A 27,391-nucleotide genomic window follows, 5' to 3' on the forward strand; every position below is an offset into this window, starting at 1 on the left:
GGGGGCGGCCCATTGGCCCATCTTCAATATAGACAGTGGCTTGAACCAATGAGGATATAGGACGAAAGCGGCCTGTGTGAAATGGACACAAATAAAGTATTATATCGCGATCACCAGTGGTTGGCGCCAGAGCGAACTAGTAACTCATTGAATCATAGATATGGATCAGAGGTAAATAAACTATATATTTTTTTCAGTGTGAGAAATCGGATGTGTGGCGTGAGAGCGTGCTTATTCAGATAAAATAGCAAATGGTCAAGACTGAAAGTGTTGGATGAGCTGCAAGTGTCCATTTTAGGCTGTCATAGCATTTTAGATATTTAGGTTAAAGGTGCGTTGAAAGACTGCATAGTAGCTTGAATCATTGAAGCCTCTGCTGTGGTTCAACATGTTTTAAAAAGCACTCAAACAAGTAAAATTACAGATTTTAAAACTTATAAAGCTTTGCAATTTAAGCATGACTACAGTAAGTGTAAAAATATATAAAAGTTATATTGGCAACAGATATGCCCACACTAAATAAGAGTAAAACGGTGTCAAATGCTTTTAAGACATGTTTGCGTTGCATAAATTCATAAAGCAGCTTTGTAGCCAGATACAAATACATGTTATAGCTATTTAAAGGAGGGGCCACCTTTAACCTGAAGAATTAGAATTGAGCTGTTATATCGGTGAAATTCAGAAAATACATATTAGAGATGATTTCAATAAAATCATAAGTGATTGTGATAAAATAATGCTAAGACTGAATCCAATGACTTTAACCAGTAATTTTTTATTGTTTTTTTCCACGTCGTACCCCACATACATAAATTACAAGTCGGTTGTGCTCCGATAATTATGAGGGGCCGGTCTAAACCAAAAATGCCAGGGCAGATTTTTTGTCCCAGTCCAGCCCTGGGCTCAGCCTGTGGTGTCTGACGTTCATGCTGTAAGAACTTTCTTCTCCAGCCCTCTACTCAGTATGAGGATGTAGATGCTCAATGTAGATGCTACAAAATGTATGTGTATAAATGTGTATAAATCACAGACATGTTCGCTGCTGTAGCCTCCGCGTCCTCTGTAGGTGAAGACAGCAGCAGCAGCAGACAGGGAGAGCAGCAGCCAGAGATGCAGTCTAGTGAAAGAGAAACCGCGGGACAGACTGAGCAGGAAAGTGTAGTATGTAAGCAGGTAGTAACGTTAGGATAACACAGGGACTTTATTACATGAGAATGATGAGCAATGGCGATTGATTAGTATCAGTATTAAATGGTATTTTCATACTTCCCAAAATCGGGGAGCCACGCGCCCTTATTCTGATAAAATAGCAAATGATCAAGCAGGGGCGGATCTACGGGCGGGCCTGGGTGGGCCAGGCCCACCCTGATTGACAGCTGGGCCCACAAGCTCATATCACAGTTTTCCGTATGGAAAATTAATGAAAATAAACTATAATTGCTGCAGGATGGCACCTAGCGCACGAGTCATTTAATGACCATACACCCCCTCCACCCCGAACAACTTTCGTTCGCCACCCCCCCCCCCCCCCCCCCCAAAAAAAAAAAAACTGCCGGCTGCATCTGCCACTGTGATCACTGGATGAGCTGCAAGTGTCCATTTTAGGCCATCACAGCTGTTACGTCCCTTGTCTAGGTAAAGGCCGCAACGGTATGTATGTATGTATATAATCTGTACTAATATGGATGATGGAAGAAATGTAAATCCAGGACAAAGTTGTCTGATGTTTGTAACAAGAAGTTTTACCGGCAATCGTCAGGAGTGGCAAGGCCAAAATAACAAACAATCCCCCCCCAAGAAAAATAATATAACTAATCCTAAAACAAAAGTACAATGCTTACCTACACTGACAGCAAACAACCACAAACCCACAAAACAAAAAGGCACCACTCCCTACAACCAGTGTCTAAGCACAAATATTCTCCCACAGGGCTCACACGAGACAAAATTCTTATCAAAGACAACACACACCAAGACACAAAGTTATACAACTACACAAGAGCTAGCACACAATATATCCAAACAGCAGTATCACACACAAAGCCTCTCTATCTCCTCTCAATCTCTCTCCCCCATCTTGGCATCTTCGTCCTCTTTTATCCACAAGGCCTACACTGTAAAAAAAAATCGTAAAAAAACGATAAACGACTGGCAGCAGCGGCTGCCAAACAAAAACTTAAATTTTAAGGTAAAAAACCCTGATTTAAATTAAGTGGAAAAACAATAAATTTACAGAAAAATTCATTAAACATTCTGCAGAGAAATACCATTATTTTACAGATTTTTCCTGGATTATTATGATTTAGCACTTTTAATACAGGGACAGCACTAATATTTTTGCAGAGAAATACCGTTATTTTACAGATTTTTCCTGGATGATTATGATTTAGCACTTTTAATAAAGTGACAGCACTAATATTTTTGCAGAGAAATATCGTTATTTTACAACTTTTCCCTGAATTATTACAATTAAGCACTTTCAATAAAGTGACAGCACTAATAGTTTTGCAGAGAAATACCTTTATTTTACAACTTTTCCCTGAATTAGTACAATTAAGCACTTACAATAAAGTGACAGCACAAAAAGTTCGGCAGAGAAGTACCATAATTTTACAGATTTTTCCTGTCCATATTCATCGTGACTTCCAGGACAAACTCAAATGTGGAATGCAAACTGCAAAGTTATTTTATACAAATGAAAAAGTATATTATACCAGTGTTGAGCACCTCAATGTCCTCTATCCTCACTTTTAATCATTTAAATCCCCAGGACTGTACTCAGTGTCTTTCTCTATCACCAATATCAGTAGCCTGAACACAACTACAAACACATAACAATAATGTGACATGAAAGATACACTCCTTCTCATTTACATGTAGAGCATTTAGCAGACGCTCTTATCCAGAGTGCCTTACAAAGTGCTTCTGTTCACAGAATTAATTCTAAATAGTACATAGATAGGTCAGAATTCAAGATACCCTCGAACCAGAATACTACTAAACTACAGAAATCAATGCAAATACCTAGAAGTACACAAAAACATAGGCTGAATATTGCTAAACTACAGAAATTAAAATGGATACCTACAAGAAATGCAAACTCACATGGGTACTATATCACACAACGGAAACAACTATGACAAGTGCTAGAGATTTAGTATGTTCTACAGATGAGTCTTCAGTCATTTGAAGACTGCTAAGGACTCTGCAGTCTGGACAGTCAATGGAAGCTCATTCCACTATCTCGGCGCCAGGACAGGTCTTGAAGTTTGTTTTCCGTGAGACTTTAAGCATGGCATTTTAAGCCAAGCCGTACTTGAGGTTCAAAGTACTCAAGGTTTGGATGGGGCTTTGACCATGGCCATCATGTAGGGAGGGGTTGGTCCATTTTTGGCTTTGCAAGCAAGCATCGAGGTTTTAGATCTGATGTATGCAGCTACTGGAAGGCAGTAAAGAGAATGCAGCACTGGAGTGACATGTGAACTTGGGGAGATTGAAGACCAGTCGTGCTGCTGCATTCTGGATCAGTTTGTAGAGGTCTGATGACCCATAGAGAAAGATCCATAAGTAAGCAGTTGCAGTAGTCCAGCTTTGAGATGATGAGAGACTGTACAAGCACCTGGGTAGCTTCCCAGAAAGGGTAGAAAGGGTTGTATTCTCCGTATGTTGCAGAGAAGAAATCTGCAGGATCTGGTCATTGGCCTCTCAGAAGTGAAAAGCTGAAGTCTGCCTGTTAAAAAGTTGCAGACAAAATCCAAAGTTAGCTGCTGTTAATTTTGTGCCAATAACATTACAAATATTATAGTTCTTATGAGCTGAAATATTTACCATGATTTGGTATAAATGATAAGTCTTTGAATCATCATTTACTTGGTTAGATTCTGAATCTTTGCAGGTAGAAAATTTATTGATATTGAAATTACTACTCAAAGTTCATCCTTGGAAAACAGTTGATGTCTAGGGGTACAAGTGTGCAGGTTAACAAAGCTATTTTTCAAAGAGACAAAAATGTGATACGTTCACCTTATCGGAGTCCCTTTGAAAACCTACAGAGCTTTGTTAAGCTTTAACATCTGGACATCAGTTTTCATCCAAGAATGAAAACTGCAAAGCCATTTCAAAAAGGGATCAGACTTCTCTGTTGTTGAATCATGACAATGATATCTGTGAATTAGCACTTAATCTTGGAAAACACATAAACAGTGAAGAGGGATTCAGGAGGTGGCAGATCCTGAAGATCCAGTGTAGTGGTGCAGCAGGGAGAGTCACTCACCTCAACATAATGGCCAGATTGATTTGTACTGTGAGCTAGTGCTCCTGCTCTGGGCTGTGTTGCGCTCCTGCTCTGGGCTGTGTTGCGCTCCTGCTCTGGGCTGTGTTGCGCTCTAGCTCTGTACAGTAAACAAAATGTAGGCCAAACTTGGTGCATATTATTTTTTTGCTTTACATATTTAACATATGAGAAAGCATATTTATTCCCTAAGGGTTAAAATGCAATGGACAAAATCTTCACAATGATTCCAATAATAGTGTTTTAATTTTTTACACAAACCATACCTGGTCTCCTTCACCCTTTCTTTCGTCAGTGCAGATCTGCATTAGCTTAACTGAGAAGTGGTCCAGCAGCAACATGAATTTTAATTGCATAGGATTTTCTCCATTAATCTGGAAAGGTTTTGACAAAAAAATGCTGCAGTTTTAAGTATATTCATATTCATTACATATTGTAACGGTGTCAAGTCAGAAGGACCAGAATGAGTCATGACACCAATGTTAACGAACTGTTATTTTATAAGTAACACGCTAAAAGCATAAACAAATGCCAAATACACTGATTCCAAGGGGAAAAGGGAGGGGGAACACTAACGCGCATACAACACACATTCAGGGAAACAGGGAACTCACCGCGGGGCCTGCTGGGAGGCCTGAAGACTCCACCCCTCGACACTGCCCATTGGCGGACGGTACAATATTCAGCCACGCAGAACGTGATGGAGGCGGATTTTTTAAACCCCATTAATGTCTGTCACCCAAAGTCCAGATCCAGAGTGCTAAAAATGTAGAAATGAGTCAACTACAACATGCGGTATCAGTGGCATATGGAGAAAGCTGAACTGTTAAGCACATTGATTTGTACATCATTTAATGTGACTATTAATCATTAGCGATAGAATAGTCGGCGACATTCCTAGCAAATTAGACTTAACGTTACCTCAGAAAAAGCTCAACTATTTCAAGGTTCACCTCACATTAAAACCAATTCAAAATGAGACCGAGACCGAATTTGAGTAACTAGCTGTCGCTAGATTTAGTTATGTTCAATGAACCTTATAACAAAGACTTGATTACCGCATAGAGCATTATTTAACCCATTATATTTTAAAAATAAAAAAGTCTTGAAATGTCAGTAAATACTGAAAGCAAAATTATCACAATTTATGAGAGCATAATTTTGTAACAAGACTTGCTTAATCAACTGGAAGCATATCTGTGTCACTGGATTTGGATTAAAAAATTTAAACACATTTGTTTCACACTGAAATTTGACTATAATAAATGTAGTGTTTAAAATCCAAAATCCAGTGAGACAGATAAGCTAATTTTAAATTAAAATAAATAAGTGTAACTCATGGTACACAATGTGAGCAGAATGTGATATATGTTTCCATAATATCTTGATTGGTGGATCTACTAGTAATGGTTGATAAATTTGATAGGTTAATTTTATATGTATATATTTATTTTTCTTGAGAAGCCATCAATCCCTCCAAAAATGACAAGACCATATCTGTTGAACCATAAAAAAAATCTGTGTAATTTTGTTTCTGATGCAAAACAAGAATGTTGAGAAAATGTGAAATGTATTGACGTCCTGTATTTAACCAACATTTTACACATGTAAACAGAATCTAAACATCAACTGTGTACATTACCTGATCAGTTTATGATTTGTGTCGATATGCACCAAGTGCAGTGGACCCTGAACAGAATATGTCCTTCTTGCAACACATCCCATCCTAGTCATTCTTGATAGTACACCAACAGGGTCTACACGATGCATGCATGAAAACACCCTTTTCCACTGGACACGGTGACCCATGGCCTGCAAGATACCCTTCATCATTCTGTAACCAACATGTGGTGACCTGGCCTTGACTGACCTCACCAAACTGTCTAGTTGTTCATCGGTAAGATCACTGTACGTTTGCTTTACGGAAAGGCCATTCTCATCCATCCGCCGTTTCAGTGTCTTTTTAGATACACCCAGAATTTCTGCGATGTGCGACACTGGGAGGGATATCTGTACTAGGTGTTTTAGTTGCTGAGGAGGTAAACAATATTTTGGCAGACCCATATGTCCTTGCAACACTGGCACTTGAGGGACATGATTACCATTGTCCATTACACTGAGAAGCATTGACAGCTCAGTCAAAGAACTTACAATATCCTCTGGCATCTCAACCTGGCCCAACAACGATCTAAAAGTAATCATCTCCTGGTTGATGACAAACTGTAAATAATCCAAATCTAGGGGCAGTCTTTGCATGACATGGGAAACATTAGTCAGTAGTCTCTGAAAAAAGTCCCTTTTCAACTGCATCTACAACAAAAACAGAATTGTACATTACTGTACTGGTTTGAAACAAAACATATCAAACACAATAGAAGCAACAAGCTAAGTTATCACTTATTATATATGCAAAATGGGTAAACGTGAAAGACATTGACCAAAACATAACTTGCTCAGCACCAGAGTACCAGAATAAAACTGTACTGTTGAGGGAAGATGGTGTTGTGTATGCTATACTTCTTAAAATCATCCCACTGTATGATGTGTATATCATTACATTATATAATATAATCTCATCTCATCTTCTGAAGAGTTTGGTGTTGTCTCAGAATTAACGTTTAACTAGTCTGAAATCTGAAATACATTAAACCTCAAATATCAAAATATACAGCAACCTGAAACTTGAAAAAAAATAATTTATTCAAAATAAATACAGAATTGAATCAAAATTCAATGTATTTAACCCTCAATAGGTCCTTGTGAGAAAGTTGCATTCCCGGTCCTTGGGGTGCAAATTGCACCCCTTTTAGTTGGCATATATAAATCAATGGTAACAAGCAAAAGTTTATTAAAATGAAGGAAAAACAATGTTTATTAACTAACTGTGTGAAACATGCACAGTCTATGCATTGAGAAAGTGCACTTAAAGGGGTCAGGATAGTGGGAAGAGATCCCCACTGCTCTGCACAAAGTCCAAGTAAGTGTAATTTTAATTCCATTATCGAAATTAAATTGCAAAACGAATCAAATGCACATGTTGTTCAATGATTCATCAAATTACATATCCAAATTAAAAGCATTTTTCACACAGTACATTTGAAGTGTTGACTGAGTGTGCTGGACAAGCAGGCCTAGAGCACTTATCACAGAACTTGCGTGTCTTCCTGTCACACTCGCGCAGGCACAGGTAACAACGTTCTTGTGTCCTCTTCACTTTAGCTGGTCTCTTGCTTCCTGTTTCTCCAGCTCTAGAAGTTGGATTGGATGCATCATTGGTCTTCTGAGGTGTACTGGTACTAGTAAGCGTACTGGTATCACCAAAGGGTAGCTCTACAGCCGTGGGTTGTGCTGCATTAGGTGTATTGTGTGTGCCCCATCCCGGGCAAAAACCACGGCGTGATCTGGTCCTACCTCTTCTAACTCCTCTTGAGATACCTCTTCTTCTTTCAGTCAGTGTAGTAGTAGGTTCATTTACCTGGTGTTCCTCAGACCATGTGGCATCTTCTGACTCATCAGATTCCTCAGACACATGAACTTCTGTATCTGAGTCAGGACCAGCTCCAGGCAAATAATCGCCATCTTCACTATTGGCATCTTCTTCAATAACACTATCTTCATCACTGTGTGTATCTGCTTGCATAATCAGTCTAAGAGCTTGAGTTGTCGGACACCTAGCCATTTTGTTATTTATTATGTAACAGTTGAAAGGTAAAAAAAAAAAACTAAATGATTGACTTTTAAAAAGGTCCAACTAAAACCCAACATGTGCCAAAATATATGTACATCAAAATTTATATTAATAATTAGAATTAATATATGTTAATATCAATGTAATAACAAGGTAGTAAATAAATAACGTTTTTGGGGGTGCATATCGCACCCCCGATGAAAATGTGCCGGTAAAAATTTATGTCAACAGTTATTAAAATATTTTATATGCAACAATATTTAAAAATGGTTCCTTAACAATGTCACAGAGGATCAATGTTGCAGTTTTATTAAAAACATGTTAGTGGCCATAGAAACTGCCGTGGGGTGCAGATTGCACCCCACGGACCCATTGAGGGTTGTGTTTGATGTATTTAAACTGAAAAAACATTTGCTTCACTTATTTTTATTTTGAATCGATTGTGGTATTTTTCGATGTTCAGGCTCAACACTGTAACTTTCAGTTTCAGATCTCATTTTCAAATGAACAAAACATTTGTCCCAAAATTAACACCATAATATGCGCCCCTCCGTGTTCCGTTCTCCACACGCACGGTTTGGCAGGAGTCGTTAGCAAAATGGCGCAGTCCTGTATATTGTTGTGCCACAGAGTTACTGCGGGCATGGCAGGCTTTTATACGCCTAAGATGCAAGTAAGGTAAATTGTTTAATCTCAAAAACAATTTGCACGTTGTCGACATTATAAAGTTGACCTCGTTACAGAGCTGGAAGGCGTAATTACGCTACAGGCTAACTTTTATTAACCTTCCTGCAACATGTGTTCCTGTAGCTCAGATTTGTCTCGACACGATACAGTTAACCTAACTGGCTACAATCGTTAAAATACGACACGAGAAATGTCACTTCATGCATATCGATTCGCCTTGTAATGCTAGCTAGCTAGTTTAGTTTCTTGTCATTATGCTGCGATTTATAAAATCGTGCAGTAGGTAGCAAGTTATAAATTACAATGAATTCGTTTATATAATTCATATAATGTATGGTAAGCATTTTATTGCAATTTATTGATGAGGATACGTAGCTAGGTAGTTACTTCTAAGTGAACTATACAAATCTGCTCATTGTGATGGTTGAGTGGTTGTGAGATGACCATGAGATGATGTTCAGCAACAGTTAACCTCTTTTTCTAATGCTCAAAACATCGACACAATTTTATTAATCACTTCTTATCCTTCTCTCCAGATTGAATTGTGTGAACCAGTATTCCACGTCCCGAACAAGACACAACATTGGCCAAAGCATTGTGTCAACACTGAAACGGACCAATGAAAAGTATGAGAGGTTTCTTCAACACCACTTCCCTAAATTCTATGTTCTGTATCATACATTTACAAGAGGTGAGAATTCAGCACAGCACAATGAATGATATTTTGCCTTACAAATGTTTGGCATCCCTAAAGAAGGTGCACAATAGGTCTCATACATTGTGTCATGCTTCCTGTTAAAGCTACAGGAAGCACTCTACATACGTTTTATATTTGTGTTTTGCAGGATTTCGTCTTCTCTTTGAAGATGCCAGAGAAGTACATAGAATCAAAAGACGGATGCTCAGTAATAACTTAGATTACCAAAAGCTGTCTTATCGTGAAATGGAGAAACAGAGACAGGTGAGCTGGAGTCTCTGGAATGAATTTAAAGCTAAAGTGGTCCATGATGTAGGACCACACACACACAGGTTCAGTAGGGTGGTGTGATGACTGCATTTCACTGTGCCATGAATAGCCTCCTATTCCTGACCAAAATGCAGTAATGTGCATTGTGTTGGCACATCCACACTTCACCCATAGAGATTACAATAATGGGAAGAAAGCATGAAGCCATCGTCCTTCCATTAGCTATTGCTGTCAGGATACACTAAATATATGACAGGGTTTGGACAATGAAACTGAAACACCTGGTTTTAGACCACAATCATTTATTAGTATGGTGTAGGGCCTCCATATGCTGCCAATACAGCATCAGTTCGTCTTGGGAATGACATATAAATCCTGCACAGTGGTCAGAGGGATTTTAAGCCCTTCTTTTTCTTTTTCTTCTTTTTACTCGTTCCTTCAAAACACCCCAAAGTGGCTCAATAATATTTAGATCTGGTGACTGTGCAGGCCATGGGAGATGTTCAACTTCACTTTCATGTTCATCAAACCAATCTTTCACCAGTCTTGCTGTGTGTATTGGTGCATTGTTGATACACGGCACCACCTTCAGGATACAACGTTTGAATCATTGCACATGGTCCTCCAGAATGGTTCGGTAGTCCTTGGCAGTGACACGCCCATCTAGCACAAGTATTGGGCCAAGGGGATGCCATGATATGGCAGCCCAAACCATCACTGATCCACAAACTAATGGGGAACAGGTGCTAATACTCAGGTGAACGGGACGGAAGGAGTGGTTTAGTGCTCGGGGGAGTGTGTTGAGAATCAGCGTGAGTGGAGACATGCACCCTCTGACAGCGACCCGGCCTCCCCACCATGACATGGCTATAGCAGTCCAGCCATGTATATTGAACCTGTGGAGCTCCCAACGGACAGTTCTGGTGGAAACAGGAGAGTTGAGGTGCACATTTAATTGTGCTGTGATTTGGCCAGCTGTGGTTTTATGTTTTTTGGATACAATCCGGGTTAGCACCTGAATATCCCTTTCAGACAGCTTCCTCTTGCAAACACAGTTAATCATGTTGGATGTTGTTCGTCCTTCTTGGTGGTGTGCTGACATTACCCTGGATACCGTGGCTCTTGATACATCACAAGAGCTCAGAGGCATTTCATCCCTGCATAGTTTCAAGAAGAGTCTCAAAACATTCCTGTTTAGATCTGCATTTAGTTAAGAAACTCTCAATCTTATTTACTTATATATATATATATATATATATATATATATATATATATATATATATATAAGTAAATAAGATTGAGAGTTTCTTAACTAAATGCAGATCTAAACAGGAATGTTTTGAGACTCTTCTTGAAACTATGCAGGGATGAAATAATATATATATATAATCTTTTATTTATATATATATATATATATATATATATATATATATATATATATATATATATATATATATATATATATATATATGAGATAAATCTTTTAACTTGTGAAGTTTTTATTTGTTGATTCAGACATAGGGCGTTAAATGCTCATGTGATGTTGGGTCTGCCAAATACTGTAAATGTAGTCCACTATTGAACTATGGAAATGTAGTAGATTTTTTTTGCCAGATAAGCTGGAATTCGTCAATATAAGAGATCAGCCTATTGAAGTGGAACTTAGAAATGTAAGGTTTTTTATTTATTTATTTATTTTTTAAACATATTTTTGATCATTTATCAAAATGAGCTTCCAGCAGGAGGAAGAAGCTCAGATTAACCATGTTTCCACTGTTAGGATTAGGGTCAGAGGTCGGGGTAGGGTAAGGGTTAGGGTCAGGGTTCCACAGGTTCCCCACACAGCAGCTCCTGTTTGCATTTATTTGTGTAATACTTTATATGTGTAACCAATGCAAGTGAAATCACACAGTGTCATGAAATTTGGTCAGGAATTTACACCTATAGAATCATACACAATTTGAAATGCACGAAATGTAGAAGTCTGGTGGAATTGCTGAATGTAGAGCCACCTTTAGTTTCCAAGAGTGTGAAGCAAAGCCCATGACCTTTCCGTATGAACACAGTGCTTTTCAGAGATGCATTTGAAGACATTTTTACCTGTATCTCAATAACGCATGCTTACTTGTGCTCAACAGTTTCGCAGAGACATGATCAAAGCCATTCCTCTTGTGATCATCTCAGTACCTCCCTTTGCAAACTATATAGTGTTTGTTCTTATGTGAGTACGGAATGCTTTTTTTCTTAATTTACACAAACAAGATACAATTAAAGGGGACTTCTCTTCTGGTCCTTCATCGCCCATCTATCTGTTATTCTCAATAACTTCCTCACACATTCATCCATCCGTTCATCCATCCATCCATTCATCCTTCCATCTTCCTGCACTCATCATGCTCCTCCCCTTCCCTCCATTTACCAGGTACCTTTTCCCCCGGCAGCTCCTGATTCGCCACTTCTGGACACCACAGCAACTGGTGGATTTTCGGGCGGTGTACCATGAGCAGAGGGCCCGCCACCATCAGGAGCTGCTCAGTGGCCTGCAGAGGGCAGCAGAGGACATCAAAGATGGCAGAATGAAGAGCCGCCTTCTGGAGCTGTGCAGCAAGGTGAGCTTCTCTACTCTGCCTCGGCCTGCTGCCTCCGTCTGCCTCACCACTGTCTTTACCATTTAGCTGAGTGAACTGTGCTTGATTAACCAAAGAATTTAATATTTGCCTGTGTCCAGGTGCACAGTGGGGCTCAGCCTGTGGTGTCTGATGTTCATGCCGTAAGAACTTTATTCTCTGGCCCTCCACTCAGTATGAAGAGACTGAGCACAGAGCAGATGGTTCGTTCATACTAGCGTAGCCCAGCTTAACCAGAGCATTGTAGAACTCCAGAGAGTGACAGGTTCCAACCTCTAGCAGGTATTCATTGCAGTACTGCTGATGTGTGCTTCTTTGGATTCTTTCTCAGAGACATCTCTGCCCACTGCTTTTCCTGACGTCCCGCCTCCCTGTCTTCTGGATTGGTCAGCGCTTGAATAGGCATGCTTTAGAGCTCATGCAGTTGGATCGTGCCATTGTCCACCTGGGGATCCATCAACTGAGTGAAATGGAGCTCAGAGAGGTGTAGTACTCTAAAATGTTTCAGGCCTTTAAACAAGAAGATATTTCATAAATACAGATGGCAAAAACACAAACTGTCATTACACTAGCTGTGCTATACAAATATTAACAAATTAAAAAAATCAAATATGAATATTTATTGCATGTTTTAGTGAGCAAACTCTTTGTCAGAAGTGGTGAAATCATCTTCATCATTTAGCATCTTTAGTGCTACAGTGGAGGTTGACTTCAGGTTTGTTGTCTGTGTAGACTGTGAGTTTGATCACGTGGTCTCTGTTCCCAGGCGTGTCACGTGAGAGGCCTGAATGTGCAGTTTGTGAGTCCTGCTCAGTGCCACCAGTGGCTCTCCCAGTGGCTGCAGTTCTCAACACACCTTAAAGGTCAGCCAGGCAGGACATCGGCCAGTGTTCAAACTTCAGGCTGACTGCTTTTCCAACATCTGCTCTTGGGCATTTTAAACATGTTGATTTATACTATTTCTCTTTTACGTCCTTAATCCACCCCACCTAGAATCAGAGACTTCCTTGTATTTGCACAGCATGATGCTTCTGACGGTGAACTACCCAAAGCCCCCATGTAGCTGACCAAACCCTCCTCTCATTCTGCCACAATGAGAATCAGGATCAAGAGAAGCACTAAAAACAGTGACCGGATGGGTGACCACTGTCAGTATGACCCAGACACCCACTGTCCTTCCATTAGCTTCTGCTGTCAGGCTTCACTCAGTGGCACAAACAGATCTGCTGCCCATTAACATAGAGGATTGTGGGACACTCACCAATGCAAACCACCACAACATGACCTCATTTATATTACACAAAAGTGATGGACATAAATCTTACCACAGGTGTGTTTGACTGTGTATGAACACATGCATGACCTTTCTGTGGACATGATTATATGGAAAACTGCATCATTGTGCTCCAGTGAACGTGGCTCACAGGCAAACATGCTGCTATGGTCATGCATTAAATTGGCCACTCAAGATTGCTTTGTTGTATTTGATTTATATTGAGCTATCGGTATGTTTGAATGCCAGCTCAGAAGGGCGTTGGCCGCAATACATATACAAGATCACACAAGATGATTGGAGCTGGACTTACCGTTAAATACTATAATAAATAAATAAATGTATGTAAAAACACATTTTTCGAGAAAAGTTTCTCTTTGTCTTCTCGTTGTCCTTAGACATTAATGTGATTATTTTTATTTGTATGATAAATAACTTGTTTATGCATGTGGATTTATTAACTTGTGAAGTTTTATTTCTTGATTCAGACATAGAAAGCTAGGCCTAGAAAGCTGTGATTTTGTGGTTTTCTGTTTAATTTTTTTTATATTTGTTTTTTTTTTATATTTGTTTAAAGCAAATATCTAGTTTTTCTTTACTTTCCTTAGCTTTGTTGTCATGCCTTGTCATTCTCGCGTTGTCCTTATGTCATCTGTGTTATTACGTGAAGCTGTTAATGTTAATTTTATGAGCCCTTTTTATAAAGACCGATCTACTCAATATCTGATTGCACCATGCCCGTGTCAATACAGTAACAGGTCATTATACATTTGGAGATTAAGAACATAAAGACATTTTCACCTGATGTGCTGATACATTGATTTTCATCTCCCTGACATGTGATGGTTCCTGAGCAGGTGTGACCATCACAGGTGTAGCAGCGTTTCCCATTGGGAGGTTGATCTGGTAGAGCTTAACACAAGTTCAACATTTGGGTCAACACTTTTTTGACCATAAAATTTACAAAATTATGATTTTTAATACCTAATTACCTTCACACAATTTGCAGTAAAGAATTTCAAAACTTCAAACTGCTATCAAAGTAAATGTGTCAGAACATGTAACCACATTAACAATTTACCACTGACTTTAGTTTTATATGCCTATGATGTCTACAGGGCATCTCGTCAGTGACTAAAATGTCTTTCACTATATATTCAGTTTGGAAATTCTAAAGACTAAATAATCTTTTAATTCAATCTAAGGTCAATCTTCCTTCTTCTTTGAAATGTTTTACCTGACACTGTTTGGCTGTTGCAGAGATCCGTTTTGCAAATATTTTAAAGACTAAATTACATGGCCAGTCTTCCTTCTTCTCTGAAAGGTTTAACCTAGCACTGTTTGGTTAATATTGTTAATAATGTTCTTGGTTTTACCTGGTATTGTTTGGGTGTTGCAGAGATCAGTGTTGCAGCATTTACTAACTCTTCTCAGAAGTCCCAGGTTTAAACTCCCATTGATACACTTAGCAGGGGCAGCGCAAGACTTCAATTGCAAATCCACCAGTGGTGCACCACCTGAAGAAAATCAAAATGGAGGTATGTGTTGTAAACATTGTAGATACTTCATGGGTATACAGTGCTGTGAAAGAGTTGAATTTTTGCACATTTCAGTGACACATAAACAAACATAAAGTGAATATTACATCTGGTACCAGAACCTAATAATGAATCAAAATGGTTTTATAGAGATCTAAGATCTCTATAAAATATGCAAATGAATTATAATTTACATTTTATTAATGTAAATATTAACTTTTCACGTTTGAAAAGTATTGCCCTCTTCCTTTTAACAGCTGGTCACACACCACACACACCCAACCTTAGCGAAGAATTCCTGCACCTAACAATTTAAATAAGGAAATCCTTCTCTGGAATATAGTACTGGCCTTAGTTTCAGCTTTAAATATAGACTTAAAACATACCTGCTTATAGTTAATTTCATATCATGCATTATTTTTCCACATTTGCTCTCCGACTGTCATGTAGTTCTTATAACATTCAATTCTGTATGAATTTTGATTGACTGGTTCCTGGATCATATTACATCTGTTAGGGCATTCACTTGTGAGAATACTGATTACTGTTCCAAACGTTCTCCATTTGGACTGTATGAATCTGATAATTTCTATGAATTTGTTGTGGAACTACTATCTGGTGGTAGGAATTGCCAACTTTAAAACATAACACTTGAACTTTTTTTTTTTTTGTCATGACGTTATTCACGATAACACACTCCTTGCCATATTTTACTGCTTAAACATCACAGCTTTAGTCTAATTGTCAACTTTATGAACCCCTTTCACAGGTGTGTTCTATTGGTGTAGTTTGTTATCAAACCCAGAAGTTCAATGATCTAGTTGTTATAGAAAATGCTGAATTTCTACTTTCTCAGACTGTATTTTTAAACATAGCGTGCAACCAAATGAGGAAGTTTAAGGTCACCCTTGATGTCAAGGAACTAGACAGGGAGAAGACGGGATTGGAGGCCTGTTCCAGACAGAAGACCTGTTCCAGACAGAAGACCTGTGCCCAGCAAGAGCAAGTTTCCCTAGGAGTGCAGAATTTATGTGCCTAAAGACTTTACTGGTACTAACATATATCTCATCTATGTCTGTAAATCGTATAACTTTGCAACACATGACCAGCGCTCAAGGTATATAGGAACTGGCATTGTGAGCAATAAACTACAGTGATTTTGGTGAAGTAACCATTCTGTGTGCATGTGTTGCTTTCACTGACTGACGCTCTCTGAGCTCGTAACTCTTCTTACAGAGAGACCCTAGATGTGATGGAGAATTTCCATGACAAGATCTTGCAAAAGTACTTTGTTTACTCACTGTTTTCCTTCCTTGTTCAGTCAAACGCAAAGTGTCCATTATGTTGCATTTTTAAATCTGATCAAGTGACAGTTTCAAGTTTGTTTATATGATTATATATGGGTGTAATAAGGGGGAAGTTTTGCAGATGTATCAGTTATTCAGTTATTAATCTCATAAAATCATGTGAAGGCACAAGTACCACATTCAGTGTGTGGGTAATTAAGCAAGTAATGAAGTAAGTAATGAAGCTAGTAATGAAGTAAGTAATGAAGCAAGTAATGAAGTAAGTAATGAAGCAAGTAATGAAGTAAGTGTTATGATTATTTCTCTTGGAGTCATCTTTCAGTCATAGACCAAAACCATCAGGGTTCATAGTTTAGATTATACATTTGTACAGCCCTCAGAGTTCTGTAGCTGGTACCAGGACAGCAGATACACAACACACAGGCGTCAGGAAAGAGTTCCAAAGTTTAATGATAATACATGTAGTTAAATACAGAATGAAGATGATGTGTCAACACAATTGGGTAAGAATAATAAAACATGTATGATTGGTGTTCTCTTTATCAGGAGAGGAGGCACAGTAGACTGGATCTAGGAGTAATGGAAAAGTACAGAGAGAGAGAGGTTCTAACTGAGGAGCAGACACACAGGTAAGGGAGTGAACTGAATGTCAGAGTGTTCTGTCTGAGGGTCACAGACAGTAAATCACAAATTCCCTTATTAATTAATTAAGGTAATTAAGCCTCAAAAGTTTTTAAGCCATAGTTATTGTTATCGAGCTTTACTAATTCAGTCCAGTTCAAAGTAATGGAAACGCAGACGATTTGTTTATTGTTGTGCACCAACATATTACTTTTAACAGCAGTCCTCTTTTTGTTGCACTGAACCTCTGATCACTCGTTATGTTGTTATTGGGAGGTAGGAGTGTGGCTATCTGACCTTTTAATCTAGCAAACTAATAATGTTTTCTCAAGCTTAAACTAACTCCCAGTATCAATAGAGGCTCGCCAGACTATGTGCCTCTGTAATATGGTCTGTCCCTACCAATAAGCAATTGTCAGATTACTGTAAAACACTAAGAAAACACTTTTTATTAATCAAATGTTTCACAGATTATTAGCTGGCTGTCAGTTAGTGGATTTTCTCATTTTAAAACTGAGCAATACAAGTGTGCAGTTGCTTTCTAACATATTTATATAAAACTATATATTACATTTTCCCCTTGGCGGGAAATATATATAATATATAATTATATTTGCAATTATTACATGTTTTACCCTCTTGATTTTTAAGGCCTAGAAGCTGATGGGGGGATTCTACTCACTATTTTCAGAGGTGTTTCTGTGGCCATGGAAGAGCCTACATGATGGTTAACATCAACCAGTGTGCTTCTATGTACAATGAAACCCTAAGCCTCCTCAGATTTTATGCAGTGTCTCAACAGGTCAGTCCGGCTACAGCATCCTCCACCACTCCACACTCGGGTCATCTCACTCACATCATCTCCCACCACCTCCATACTGAGTGGCTGCAGAATAGCAGATAAGCATCTCTGTTGTTGGTTGAAGTGCTTAAGATCTTGTAGAACCTTTGTTACCTCATTCTGAAGTGATGTGTAAGGGACAGAAAAATTGCAACGCAGAAAGATTGCGAGGTGATTGTGTCAACTTTGCAGGAGAAGAGCCGGAGGATCGAGGCCCTGGAGACAGAGCTGAGCCGCAGTGCCAGAGTGAACAGGCCCGGGTGGAGGAGCGTGTTGCCACAAAAAAGGTGAAGAGGAGGAGCGTGCAGGAGGCACAGAGGAGACAGAGAGACATGGAGGAGAAGCTGGCATGTAAAGATCTTATACTCAAAACCAAAGCTCAGGAGGTTTTAAGGTAAGACCCTTATTATTCAATCTTACTTAGCAATGCTCAGACGGTTCCCTTGTCTGTTAATAAAATGCAGTTCGCCTTATATATCTGATAATACATAGGTCTGATCCTAACTGAAAACATGCTAACAGTTGGCTGTACACAGTATCAACACAGCAGTTTGTATTGTATGGTTACAGGCTTAAGACGCAGTTGTCTGAAGACCGGGATAAAATGAAGAGCTTGCGTACTGATCTGCTGTAGAAGGAGAACCATATCTCATATCTCCACGCAGAGATGTTTCAGGGCAGCATCCAAGCTGACCAGCTGCAGATAGAGGTTAGTAACCAAACCACAGGGTAAAAAAAATCAATGCGGCAGGCAGAGGATCACCGTGTCGTCCCCCTTAAGGTCACGGCCCTGACTGAAGCCGTCGGAGAGCTGAGAGGGAAGTTACATGAGGAGGAGAAGAACAGAGCTTTCAGCGCCCTGTGGAGTCAAGAGCAGACCGTTGCGCAGCTGAGGACTGTGAGCGCCGTTCATGCCAGGAGACATGCCAGTGTAAGTACTTTAACACAAACATCCCACAGTGCCGCAGTACTAGTGCTGAGACCGTGAGAAGGAGTCGACGGTTGCGGTGACGCCTTCTGCTTCAGACTTAAACCGGTGCTGTCATGCTGTGCTCTTGTGTGTGAAATATGGGGAGAAAACCTCAGCTGGATCTTTTGCCTGTAGTGCTTCTGATCAAGGACAAGTTGATTCAGGAGTTGCGGCTCACCCTAGCAGACAAAGAGAGGGCCCGCACGGAGCAGGAGCGATGTCTGGACACTCGGCTAAAGGAGATCGGCTCCCTAAGTGAAGGTAACAATTCCATTTCTTGAACACACGGATTGTTAAGGAACTCGTCTTTGATAGTAGCTGATGTTGGTAACGCTATGCAACCATTTCTCACAGAGCTGGGGAAGTTGGACAGGGGGACCAGAGAGAGTGGGACTACCTGTGGTCCTGATCCCGCACATCCCAGGGGGGATAACCAGCGGGACACCTCAGGACACTGGACAGTAAGCGTTGCTTCATACGCATTTCTCATCCTGCTGCTGTTCTCAGAGGAAACAGATGAACGTTTTCAGAGTGGGTGGAAGTGAGTCCTTCTGATGTTCCAGAGAGACAAAAAGTTGGAGGGAATGTCGGGAGGAAGGTTTGTGTCCCGAGAGACCAGAGGAGAAAAACCAGAAGACTAAGCAACCACAGCAAGAGACCTGTGGCAGAGTGCAGCTCAATGTGGTTCTCAATGTTCTCTGTCTCACACACACAGACACACTTGCTTGTTTTGGCTATTAAAATCTAGCAGCATTATTTTAGTCTCACTGCTTATGGTCACAAAGCCATAATTTTTATATAAGCCATGTTTTTATATAAACATATAAAACATTTAAGAGGGATGCAGACACAACAGTTAAGAGAAATTCAGACAGCAGTCAGTGTCCGTAAGTCATCTCCTAATCAACATACAGACCTGATCCCAGATCAACACTACAGGCTCAGGGCTTTCCAGCACATGCAAGCTCGCGTCGTCTTGTCATCACCAGCCCTCTCTCTGGTTGCCCTTGGCAGGACTCCTTAGTCTCCTCCACTGAGAATGAGAAGGATAACCGCTTCCCCAAACGGGAGGTGGAGATCAGCCTCAAGCCCAACCACATCAATGTCCGCAGGACCGGAGGCAAAAAGTCCATCAAGGTCAAAGTCCAAAACAGCTCAGAAGAGTAAAAGCACTGAGGGGGAGGTGTGTGGCTCCCAGAGGGCTCCCGACAGAACCTGCCTTTTAAAAATAATAATAAATGTTTGAATTTTTTTTAGAAGTCACTCACAATTAGCTGGTTGAATAGTATTCTCGTAACCTGGCCTGAACCTGTCGAGGTGTTGTCTAGAACTCTGTGCCGTCCAAGAACGGGAAGAACCTGCGGCTGCCGAGGACCTCCAGAGTCAATGTGACACCTGTGGAGGTGTGTGTCTGCACGGCAGAGCTGCTCTTATACCTGTGGCTCCAAGGTCGTGATCACGGCAGTAATGAATGCTGATCGCTTCTACCAGGGCTGTAATTACAACTGCAGTTAGACAGGGTATTATGAAAATAATAAAACTGCAGGGTATTATGAAAATATTTTTGATTTGTCAGTCTAAGACAAGGGAGGACGGAACCCTACAGAAGATCGGTGACTTCATCCAGAGTTCACCGACCCTGCTTAGGAGCAAAGGTCAGTGCTGGCTCATTTCAGGCTTCCGCTCAGCCAAGAAGATCGTGGCCATGGTGAAACCCCCAGAGCCCCAGTCCTACACGGAGATGAGCAGCAAACCCAAGAGGTTAAATCAAGCTGTTCCAGTCCCAAATCTCAGCCCCGTTGGATACGCCTTCTCATCCGGTCAGTAGGGTGACAAGTGTTTCCCATGTGTGTCAACCGCTCTTCCAGTTACCTGACCAGCTGACCTCTTTATTTTAATTTGAGCCCCTCTCTGTCCCTGTTTCTGCACGTGTCCCTCTGTGTGTATGAATGCTTGTCACAATCGTAAACATAATCTCAGTATTATTATTTTTTATTTATTATTTTATGCTAAACATTCTGGCTTTCCTGAAGCTAAAGTTAATCTATCAGTGAAGCACGTCCTGCTTGGCTTTGCTCCCTGCCGTCCAGTGATGGATGAACATCTTCACGTCAACGCCGTTCTTCAGCCAGCTCCATGTCCTGTCGGCTAATTATGACTTTTGTAGAAGGCAACTGGGCAGCAACAGGTTCATCACGGGGTAGTAAAACACTCTTCAGTGTCACCCAAGGGTCTTGGATTCAAGTCTGGTTGGAGTTTCCGTGTTCACCCCGTGTGTGCGTGGGTTTCTGGGTTTCCTCCCAGTTGAAGAACATCGAGTTGTGACCCAAAAAGCACACATGTCCATCCCATTCATGTTTTTTTTTTTTTTTTTTGCAAAAGTGAAGGGATGGTAAGCCTTTAGTCAAATGTTGGTACGTGTAAAATGCTGTAACGAAACATTCTTCTTTAAGTACATTTATGTAATTAAGAGAAGATTAAATGTAAATGCAAGCATCTGTCATCTTTTGTGGTCACAAAACTCGACGGTCATTGAATTCTGTGTAACACCTGATGAATTTACCTGTGATTTATTGCTGACACGCGATTTCAAGTTTGTTAGCTGTACGCTCAGAGCACCGTTTCAATATTACTTTTTAAAACTACTCTCGAAATTCCTTTTTATCTCATCTCAAACATTTCGGCACATAATAATCACCATAAAAAAAAACCACCCCCCTGGATAGCGTCGAGACCGTTTTGTAGAATTTGTTAAAGCTAACTAACCTAGCAAAATCGACTTCCGCCATACTTTTTCTTTTACGACCTTTTTGCGAAAATTTCCTGCCACTCAACGAACCCGCTTAGGTTTCGGTGATCACGTGACACACCAGCCGTTTAATAAATCACACTGAAAGCTGGTCGGCGTCTTTACGTATTTGAACGAAGCCAAGTTGTAAGTATTCGCGTACCAACGGTTTCATTTCGTGCGCAAAACGGAATGTAAAAAATATTTTTAGAATTAAGAAAAAAGTCTAACAATTATAAGGATCTTACACTTGATTATAAAGTTAACTGGTGTATGTTTACGCTAGCTGGCTAAAGTAGCTAAGTGCTTGGCAGTAGTTAAATTAGTTTTTCGCACACATATTTAATATTTTTTAAAAGGGGGATTTAACATTTTGGTGTCACTATTTAATCTTGTGTTGTAGGTTTCATCAAGGGTAGTTCAGGAGGCCCTCCACGCTGTAGTCCATAAAAAATGTCTACAATAAAATTTGGATCTAGCCTTGGCGCTTCAAATATCAACTCTACAGGTAATCATCAGTCGGGCTGGGAGGACGACGCAGGTACGTGAATATTCAACTATATTAAACATGTAACAACGTATTTGTAGAGTTTTCCTCTTTTTTCGTGAGTTGCGAGCCAATGTGCGCTCAGTAGTGATGTTATGAGCAAGTTGCATGAAAGATTTGCTGCACGTGTCCTCAAACACTTGCAGGAAAATCCGATGATGCCATTGACCCTAACAAATTGCTGCAATGCCCTTACGACAAAAATCATCAGATTCGAGCCTGTCGTTTCCCATTTCATCTTCTAAAATGCCGGAAGGTTAGTACTAGTTTGCCAGCGTACCTGAGTTGAGTAATTGGTAACAAGTCAAATTACTACGCGTTAAGACTTCTGAATGTATTTTGTAAGCGAGTGTAATTGGTTGACCTTTTTTTCCTGCTTTCAGAATCATCCCAAGCTAGCAAGTGAACTTAAGACCTGCCCATTCAATGCCAAGCACCTAATGCCAAAGCACGAGCTGTCTCATCACGTTGAAAACTGTGAGGACAAACCACGACCCGTCAGTGCTGAGGAGGGTAAGGTTTAGATCCTAATGCACCTCTCCCCTGTTTCTGTTCTGTTTTGTTTGTCTTGATAAACTGGGACTACGAACGTGTATGTGGTCCTGTCTCTTCGTCCTGTTGATTACGTCTGCGTGTACAATGTTGGGTTATAGAGCCCAGCAAAGAGATGCTCCGGAAGTTTCAAGTCCCTGTCAGCACATGGAGGCAACCCGTAAGTGAGGACTGGGATAAAGGTTAGTAATTCCACTACCCATTGGCCTCTGTGTCGCTGCCAAACCCATTTGCAGGTGCTGAATGCTCATTTTGTTGTTTCAGAGGTTGATGACCAGGCCGATACGTTTGTGTGGGGCGTGTCTACCAATAAGCTTTCCCAAAATAAGTGAGTTGGCAGAAGTGTTGTGTGGGTATACTTTGGATTTGAAAATTTTCATTTTTAATGTTCTTCACAGTTCAAAGATTTGTAATTGCAGAATTGCAGTAATGTTTGTTTCCTTTTCCTTAGGCCTGTGCCTTCCACTATTAACCATTTGACACCTGGACTCCGTGCACCTCAAACACTCCCTTGGAAACTCTGAGTTCTGAAGTCAAGCATTCCCAGTCTGGTTAATGGAGGTGAGGCTTTAAGTGTTTGGTTTTGCTTTTTTGAAGCTTCCACCTTTAGCTTGTTTTGAATTTAAGAACTACTGTCCTGTTCCACTAGGTGGCAGCAATGGGCTGATGAACTATTTGTTGATTTTAATTTTAGGTAAATGTCTGAAGTGATAAGTATTTTAATTTGGGTGTTTTGACAGGAAAAGGGGGAAAATGCTCATTTGCATTAGTGGACTGCATCTTTACTGCTCTTCGATGTGACACATTCTTATTCTTAAAGTTAAGTTTTAATATTGCATGCTTTCTAGCCACTTGAGTTTGAAATTTCTTTTAAAAGTGTGACCATTTTTGTCTTGATAACAAATTTCTTAACGTTCTTAACATTATGGGTATGTTTTGTAAGCTCTGAAACGTCCTCTGAAACATTCTTCTAGAGACTTTATTGCACTGCCTGCATTTTGTATTGGAGCATCATGGTTCTCTAAAATGTCTAATCCCAACAGTTAAGCTCTAGTGTAACATGCTTATGGACAAATGTGCAAGTCTTTTGTTTGAATGAGCTGGAATCCTTTTTATTTCAATAAAACACATTGTGTGGTTCCTGCCTGGGGTGCTGTGTTCAGTTCAGTCTTTCTGCTGCCGTGGTCATCATGGGGGCACTTTCTCTGCTGGACTCGTCCATGCTGCATTCCAGCCCCTGTGGTCCTTGTACTGCGCTCATCACGGTTTGTGAGGGTGTGTAGGCACGACGGTGCTGCCAGCGCCCGCCCCCCCCCCTTCACCTTATTTCCTGCGCTTGGTGTGACCCGTGTGGACAGCTGGCTGCTCTGCTGTTGTACGTTCCTTCCGGTCACTGCTGCCATTATTAAATCCTCACACATCCCTTCTTTGGGAATTAGGCCACTTGTGTAGAAGGTGTAAATGCTTAAGCATTGGTGCCTACCATCTCTACATGCACTTCTACTGACGTTTTGGTAGGAGAGTTTATGCTGCACTCGTAGTTGCATAATGATTTCTAGGTTGTGCTGTTGTGCAATGACCTCAGCATGCTCGCTGATTATGTACACTTGAATTCCACATTGTGTACAAGGTTTAAATGATGTGCAAGTATATAAGGTTTCAAAGCATTAAGAATTGGTACACCGCTTTAGCATATATTAAACATAGGTTTAAGGCATTCAGCACATAAGTGCCTTACTGAATTTTATCTCTGAATGAAAAATTTAACAGTATCTATAAAACATAATACAATACAACAACAAAGTCAAAATAATAGTTAAAAACAAATGCAGTATTCTAAATCGCTCTTGTAATGCTGGTCCTGTGTAGATTCCATATGTGGATTTCCAAATTTGAATGCAAAAGGTCTTAATTACACGGGTCTTCCCAGTCAGAGACTGCATTTTAGTAAGCTCTCATGCAGTGATACCTGTTTAAAAGAGCACATTGATGTTTTACAGCATGCAGCCATGTGATGGGGTTTTGAGCAGAAACAAGCCTTAAGGTTTAGGGCTTAAGCAAGTAAGATGGGTGTATTCAATGATACAACCCTCAGGCTCTTCCAGGTCCACTTAAAAAAATGACAGTCGCTGACAGTCCTAAAATGCTTATTCAAGACTCATTAAAAGTTAGTCAAGGTTAATGAGTTATTTGATTCCAAGTATGTCCTGCTCTCTGCTCTCCATGTTCTGTTTATGGCTCAGACTGGGAGGGGTAAGGAATACCTTATGTTTGGGTTTTGGTATGCTGGTCAGTTTTTGTTTTGGTATTTTTAAGCTTAAAAAGAAGTCACATTCACATTTGCCAGCATAAACCTGAGGAGGTCTTATGTCTATAAGCATTGTACGTGCATATTTTGGCTTTGTGCCAAAAAAAGACAGCTTTAATCACCAATAACATTCACTCTGTAGCCACTAACCTATTGCCCCTGCCCATGGGGGGAAGTGATGTGTTATTGCAGTAGTGAGCCCTCAGCTCAGGTTGTCCAGTCCCACTGAAGTCTAGTGTGGTTGGCTGCACTTAGAATGTCTTTTACTGTCAATCACGTTTTAGAATTGCTGGACAGTGTAAAAAAAGGGGGGAGATGGCGGGAAAAGTGGCCTGTCACTTCCTGTTTCTTTCAAACCGCTGCACAGACAGACATGGAGGGTAATTTCTAATGGGGCATTTGCAGCTGTTGCTCCCGAACACAGAGCTTAAGATGGAGGCTCTTGGGAAAAGCCCAAGAGGAGGGAGGAGGGGAGCGTAAGTAACACACACACACACACACACACACGTGAGTTAACTGGGGCAAGAATAATGGAACATGAGCAGCTGCTGGCCTGAATGGGCGGTGGTCTTGCCGTCTCTGAACATTTTGACTAACTTGTGGGCAAAGCGTGAATCTGTATGAACCTATCTCTGAAGGCAAAACACTAGTGACTGCTGTTGGTCAAGTGAATGTCATTGAATCATTCTGAAACTTGAACAATTTAATACAAATTTATTTATATAGCGCTTTTTACAACAGTTGTTGTCACAAAGCAGCTTTACAAGTGTCCGAGTCCAAGCCCCCAGTGAGCAAGCCAATGGCGAGAGTGGTAAGGAAAAACTCTATAAGAGCATGAGGAAGAAACCTTGAGAGGAACCAAGACTCAAGGGGGAACCCATCCTCCTCTGGCCAATTCAGAGCTTGTTAGGCAGGTGGTTGCTGGCCCAGGGTGGGCAAGCTGATGTATACAGAAGAGGCTGCTGTTGACATAGAGGGTGATGTTGACAGAAGAGGCTGATTTCAGGAGAAATGGCTGCTGTAGGTAGTGGCTTAGTGCTGGCCCGTAGCTGCAGTGGTGAGCCTTGTTATTTGGGATCCATTAGGCCTTCACAGGCCTAGAGAAAAGCTGTAAAAATAGGATCTGATTGTTTTCTCAACACAATAAGGACAATAGACCATAATGTTTATGGTGAACTACATACTAATTACTATCTGAACTCCTTTCAGGTTTGTTGTTGCCAATGATCTCCTGGCCTAACATTCCCCTTGTCCTGGTGGAGCAGTGGTTCTGTCCGCTCCAAACCCTTCACCGCTCAGGCTGCTCTGCTCCATGACAGCCTCTGCCGTCGGGAAGGACCTATTCCTACGTTCAACATTTTCTCTCTTTCTCTGGGGGAGTGTCCACACAGGTGCAGGTGCACTCTGGGGTAGTGTCCACACAGGTGCAGGTGCACTCTGGGGTGGTGGCCACACAGGTGCAGGTGCACTCTGGGGGGGTGGCCACACAGGTGCAGGTGCACTCTGGGGGAGTGGCCACGCAGGTGCACTCTGAAGCCCACATCTGTTGTTCCCACTCAAAATTATCCCTTCTTCCTGATTCCAAGGCATAATTTTTTATCTCGGTTGACATTAGATATTGATATGGTGAGACCATCTAATTTACATGGGAGTCATGTCATTTAAGGTGATTGTAATCAAAGGTGACTACAATAGTGTGATGTACTACAATCTTGAGGACATATGAATGTACAGTGTGAAGTTTACAGTGTTTCTGAAACTAAGCCGCTATATTGTAATCATGATAATGTTGGGGATATTCATATGCACATGCTTCTGGGGCTACTACAGTGTGGTTGTCCCTGGATTGAGGTCAGTAATTTTGAATAGGGCTGTAATCCCTAATTTGGATTATTGCCCTTTGGTGTCTGTTACATATATCTCCACTACCATCTGTTTTAGTCTGCTTAAAAGTAAGACCTCTGACACTTTCCATTAGTTGCTTACCAAGTCATACATGTCATCTGGCTGGTGCTAGTGAAAATGTTTGTGAAATATTACCAGCTACTGCATAAAATCATTTAATGCATATTTGAGACAGCAATGAGAAAATACTGATAACAGTATATACTGATGCTGATAATTCAAAATAAGTGCAGGGAGAGTTATGTAAGGACATACACAGGAAGATATTGCACAGGGTCGCAAAACCTGTGGCTTCTGCAACAAAAATGGAGTGTACGTGAAATACAGAGAAGTACTGTAGTGATCTATACCAGCGGTCACCAAACACCAGGCATTTGGTCATTTGGTACCAGGCCACACAGAAAAAATATACATTTTATCGGCGATCAGAGTCCGAGTGATGTTTTATTTTGAAAAATGAAAATATTTGGGATTCTCTTCC

The 27,391-nt window shown here is 40.5% G+C and overlaps 2 protein-coding genes and 2 long non-coding RNA genes across 4 annotated transcripts; 3 read left to right on the top strand and 1 right to left on the bottom strand.

Moving 5' to 3' along the window:
- The first annotated feature begins 8,502 nt into the window (after positions 1-8,502).
- On the top strand, positions 8,503-14,338 carry letmd1 (LETM1 domain containing 1). The gene is made up of 9 exons (XM_077018714.1): positions 8,503-8,657; positions 9,203-9,357; positions 9,512-9,627; positions 11,772-11,854; positions 12,056-12,242; positions 12,362-12,463; positions 12,592-12,744; positions 13,027-13,123; positions 13,254-14,338. The coding sequence occupies exons 1-9, from the start codon at positions 8,578-8,580 to the stop codon at positions 13,325-13,327; spliced, it is 1,047 nt and encodes a 348-aa protein (XP_076874829.1). The 5' UTR covers positions 8,503-8,577; the 3' UTR covers positions 13,328-14,338.
- Positions 14,339-18,533: 4,195 nt separating this feature from the next.
- LOC143525141 (uncharacterized) lies at positions 18,534-20,464 on the top strand. Its single transcript, XR_013133578.1, has 3 exons — positions 18,534-18,771; positions 18,946-19,071; positions 19,165-20,464. It is a non-coding gene; the product is annotated as an uncharacterized LOC143525141 (long non-coding RNA).
- Positions 20,465-21,124: 660 nt separating this feature from the next.
- On the bottom strand, positions 21,125-21,658 carry LOC143525142 (uncharacterized). Its single transcript, XR_013133579.1, has 2 exons — positions 21,374-21,658; positions 21,125-21,238 (listed from the first exon to the last, which is right to left on the bottom strand). It is a non-coding gene; the product is annotated as an uncharacterized LOC143525142 (long non-coding RNA).
- On the top strand, positions 21,600-23,842 carry gtsf1 (gametocyte specific factor 1). Its single transcript, XM_077018715.1, has 8 exons — positions 21,600-21,745; positions 22,002-22,139; positions 22,292-22,401; positions 22,529-22,658; positions 22,799-22,879; positions 22,962-23,025; positions 23,149-23,258; positions 23,438-23,842. The coding sequence occupies exons 2-7, from the start codon at positions 22,052-22,054 to the stop codon at positions 23,219-23,221; spliced, it is 546 nt and encodes a 181-aa protein (XP_076874830.1). The 5' UTR covers positions 21,600-21,745; positions 22,002-22,051; the 3' UTR covers positions 23,222-23,258; positions 23,438-23,842.
- Positions 23,843-27,391: the final 3,549 nt, after the last annotated feature.

Source organism: Brachyhypopomus gauderio, chromosome 10, assembly GCF_052324685.1.
Source record: "Brachyhypopomus gauderio isolate BG-103 chromosome 10, BGAUD_0.2, whole genome shotgun sequence".
Taxonomy (NCBI): Eukaryota; Metazoa; Chordata; class Actinopteri; order Gymnotiformes; family Hypopomidae; genus Brachyhypopomus; species Brachyhypopomus gauderio.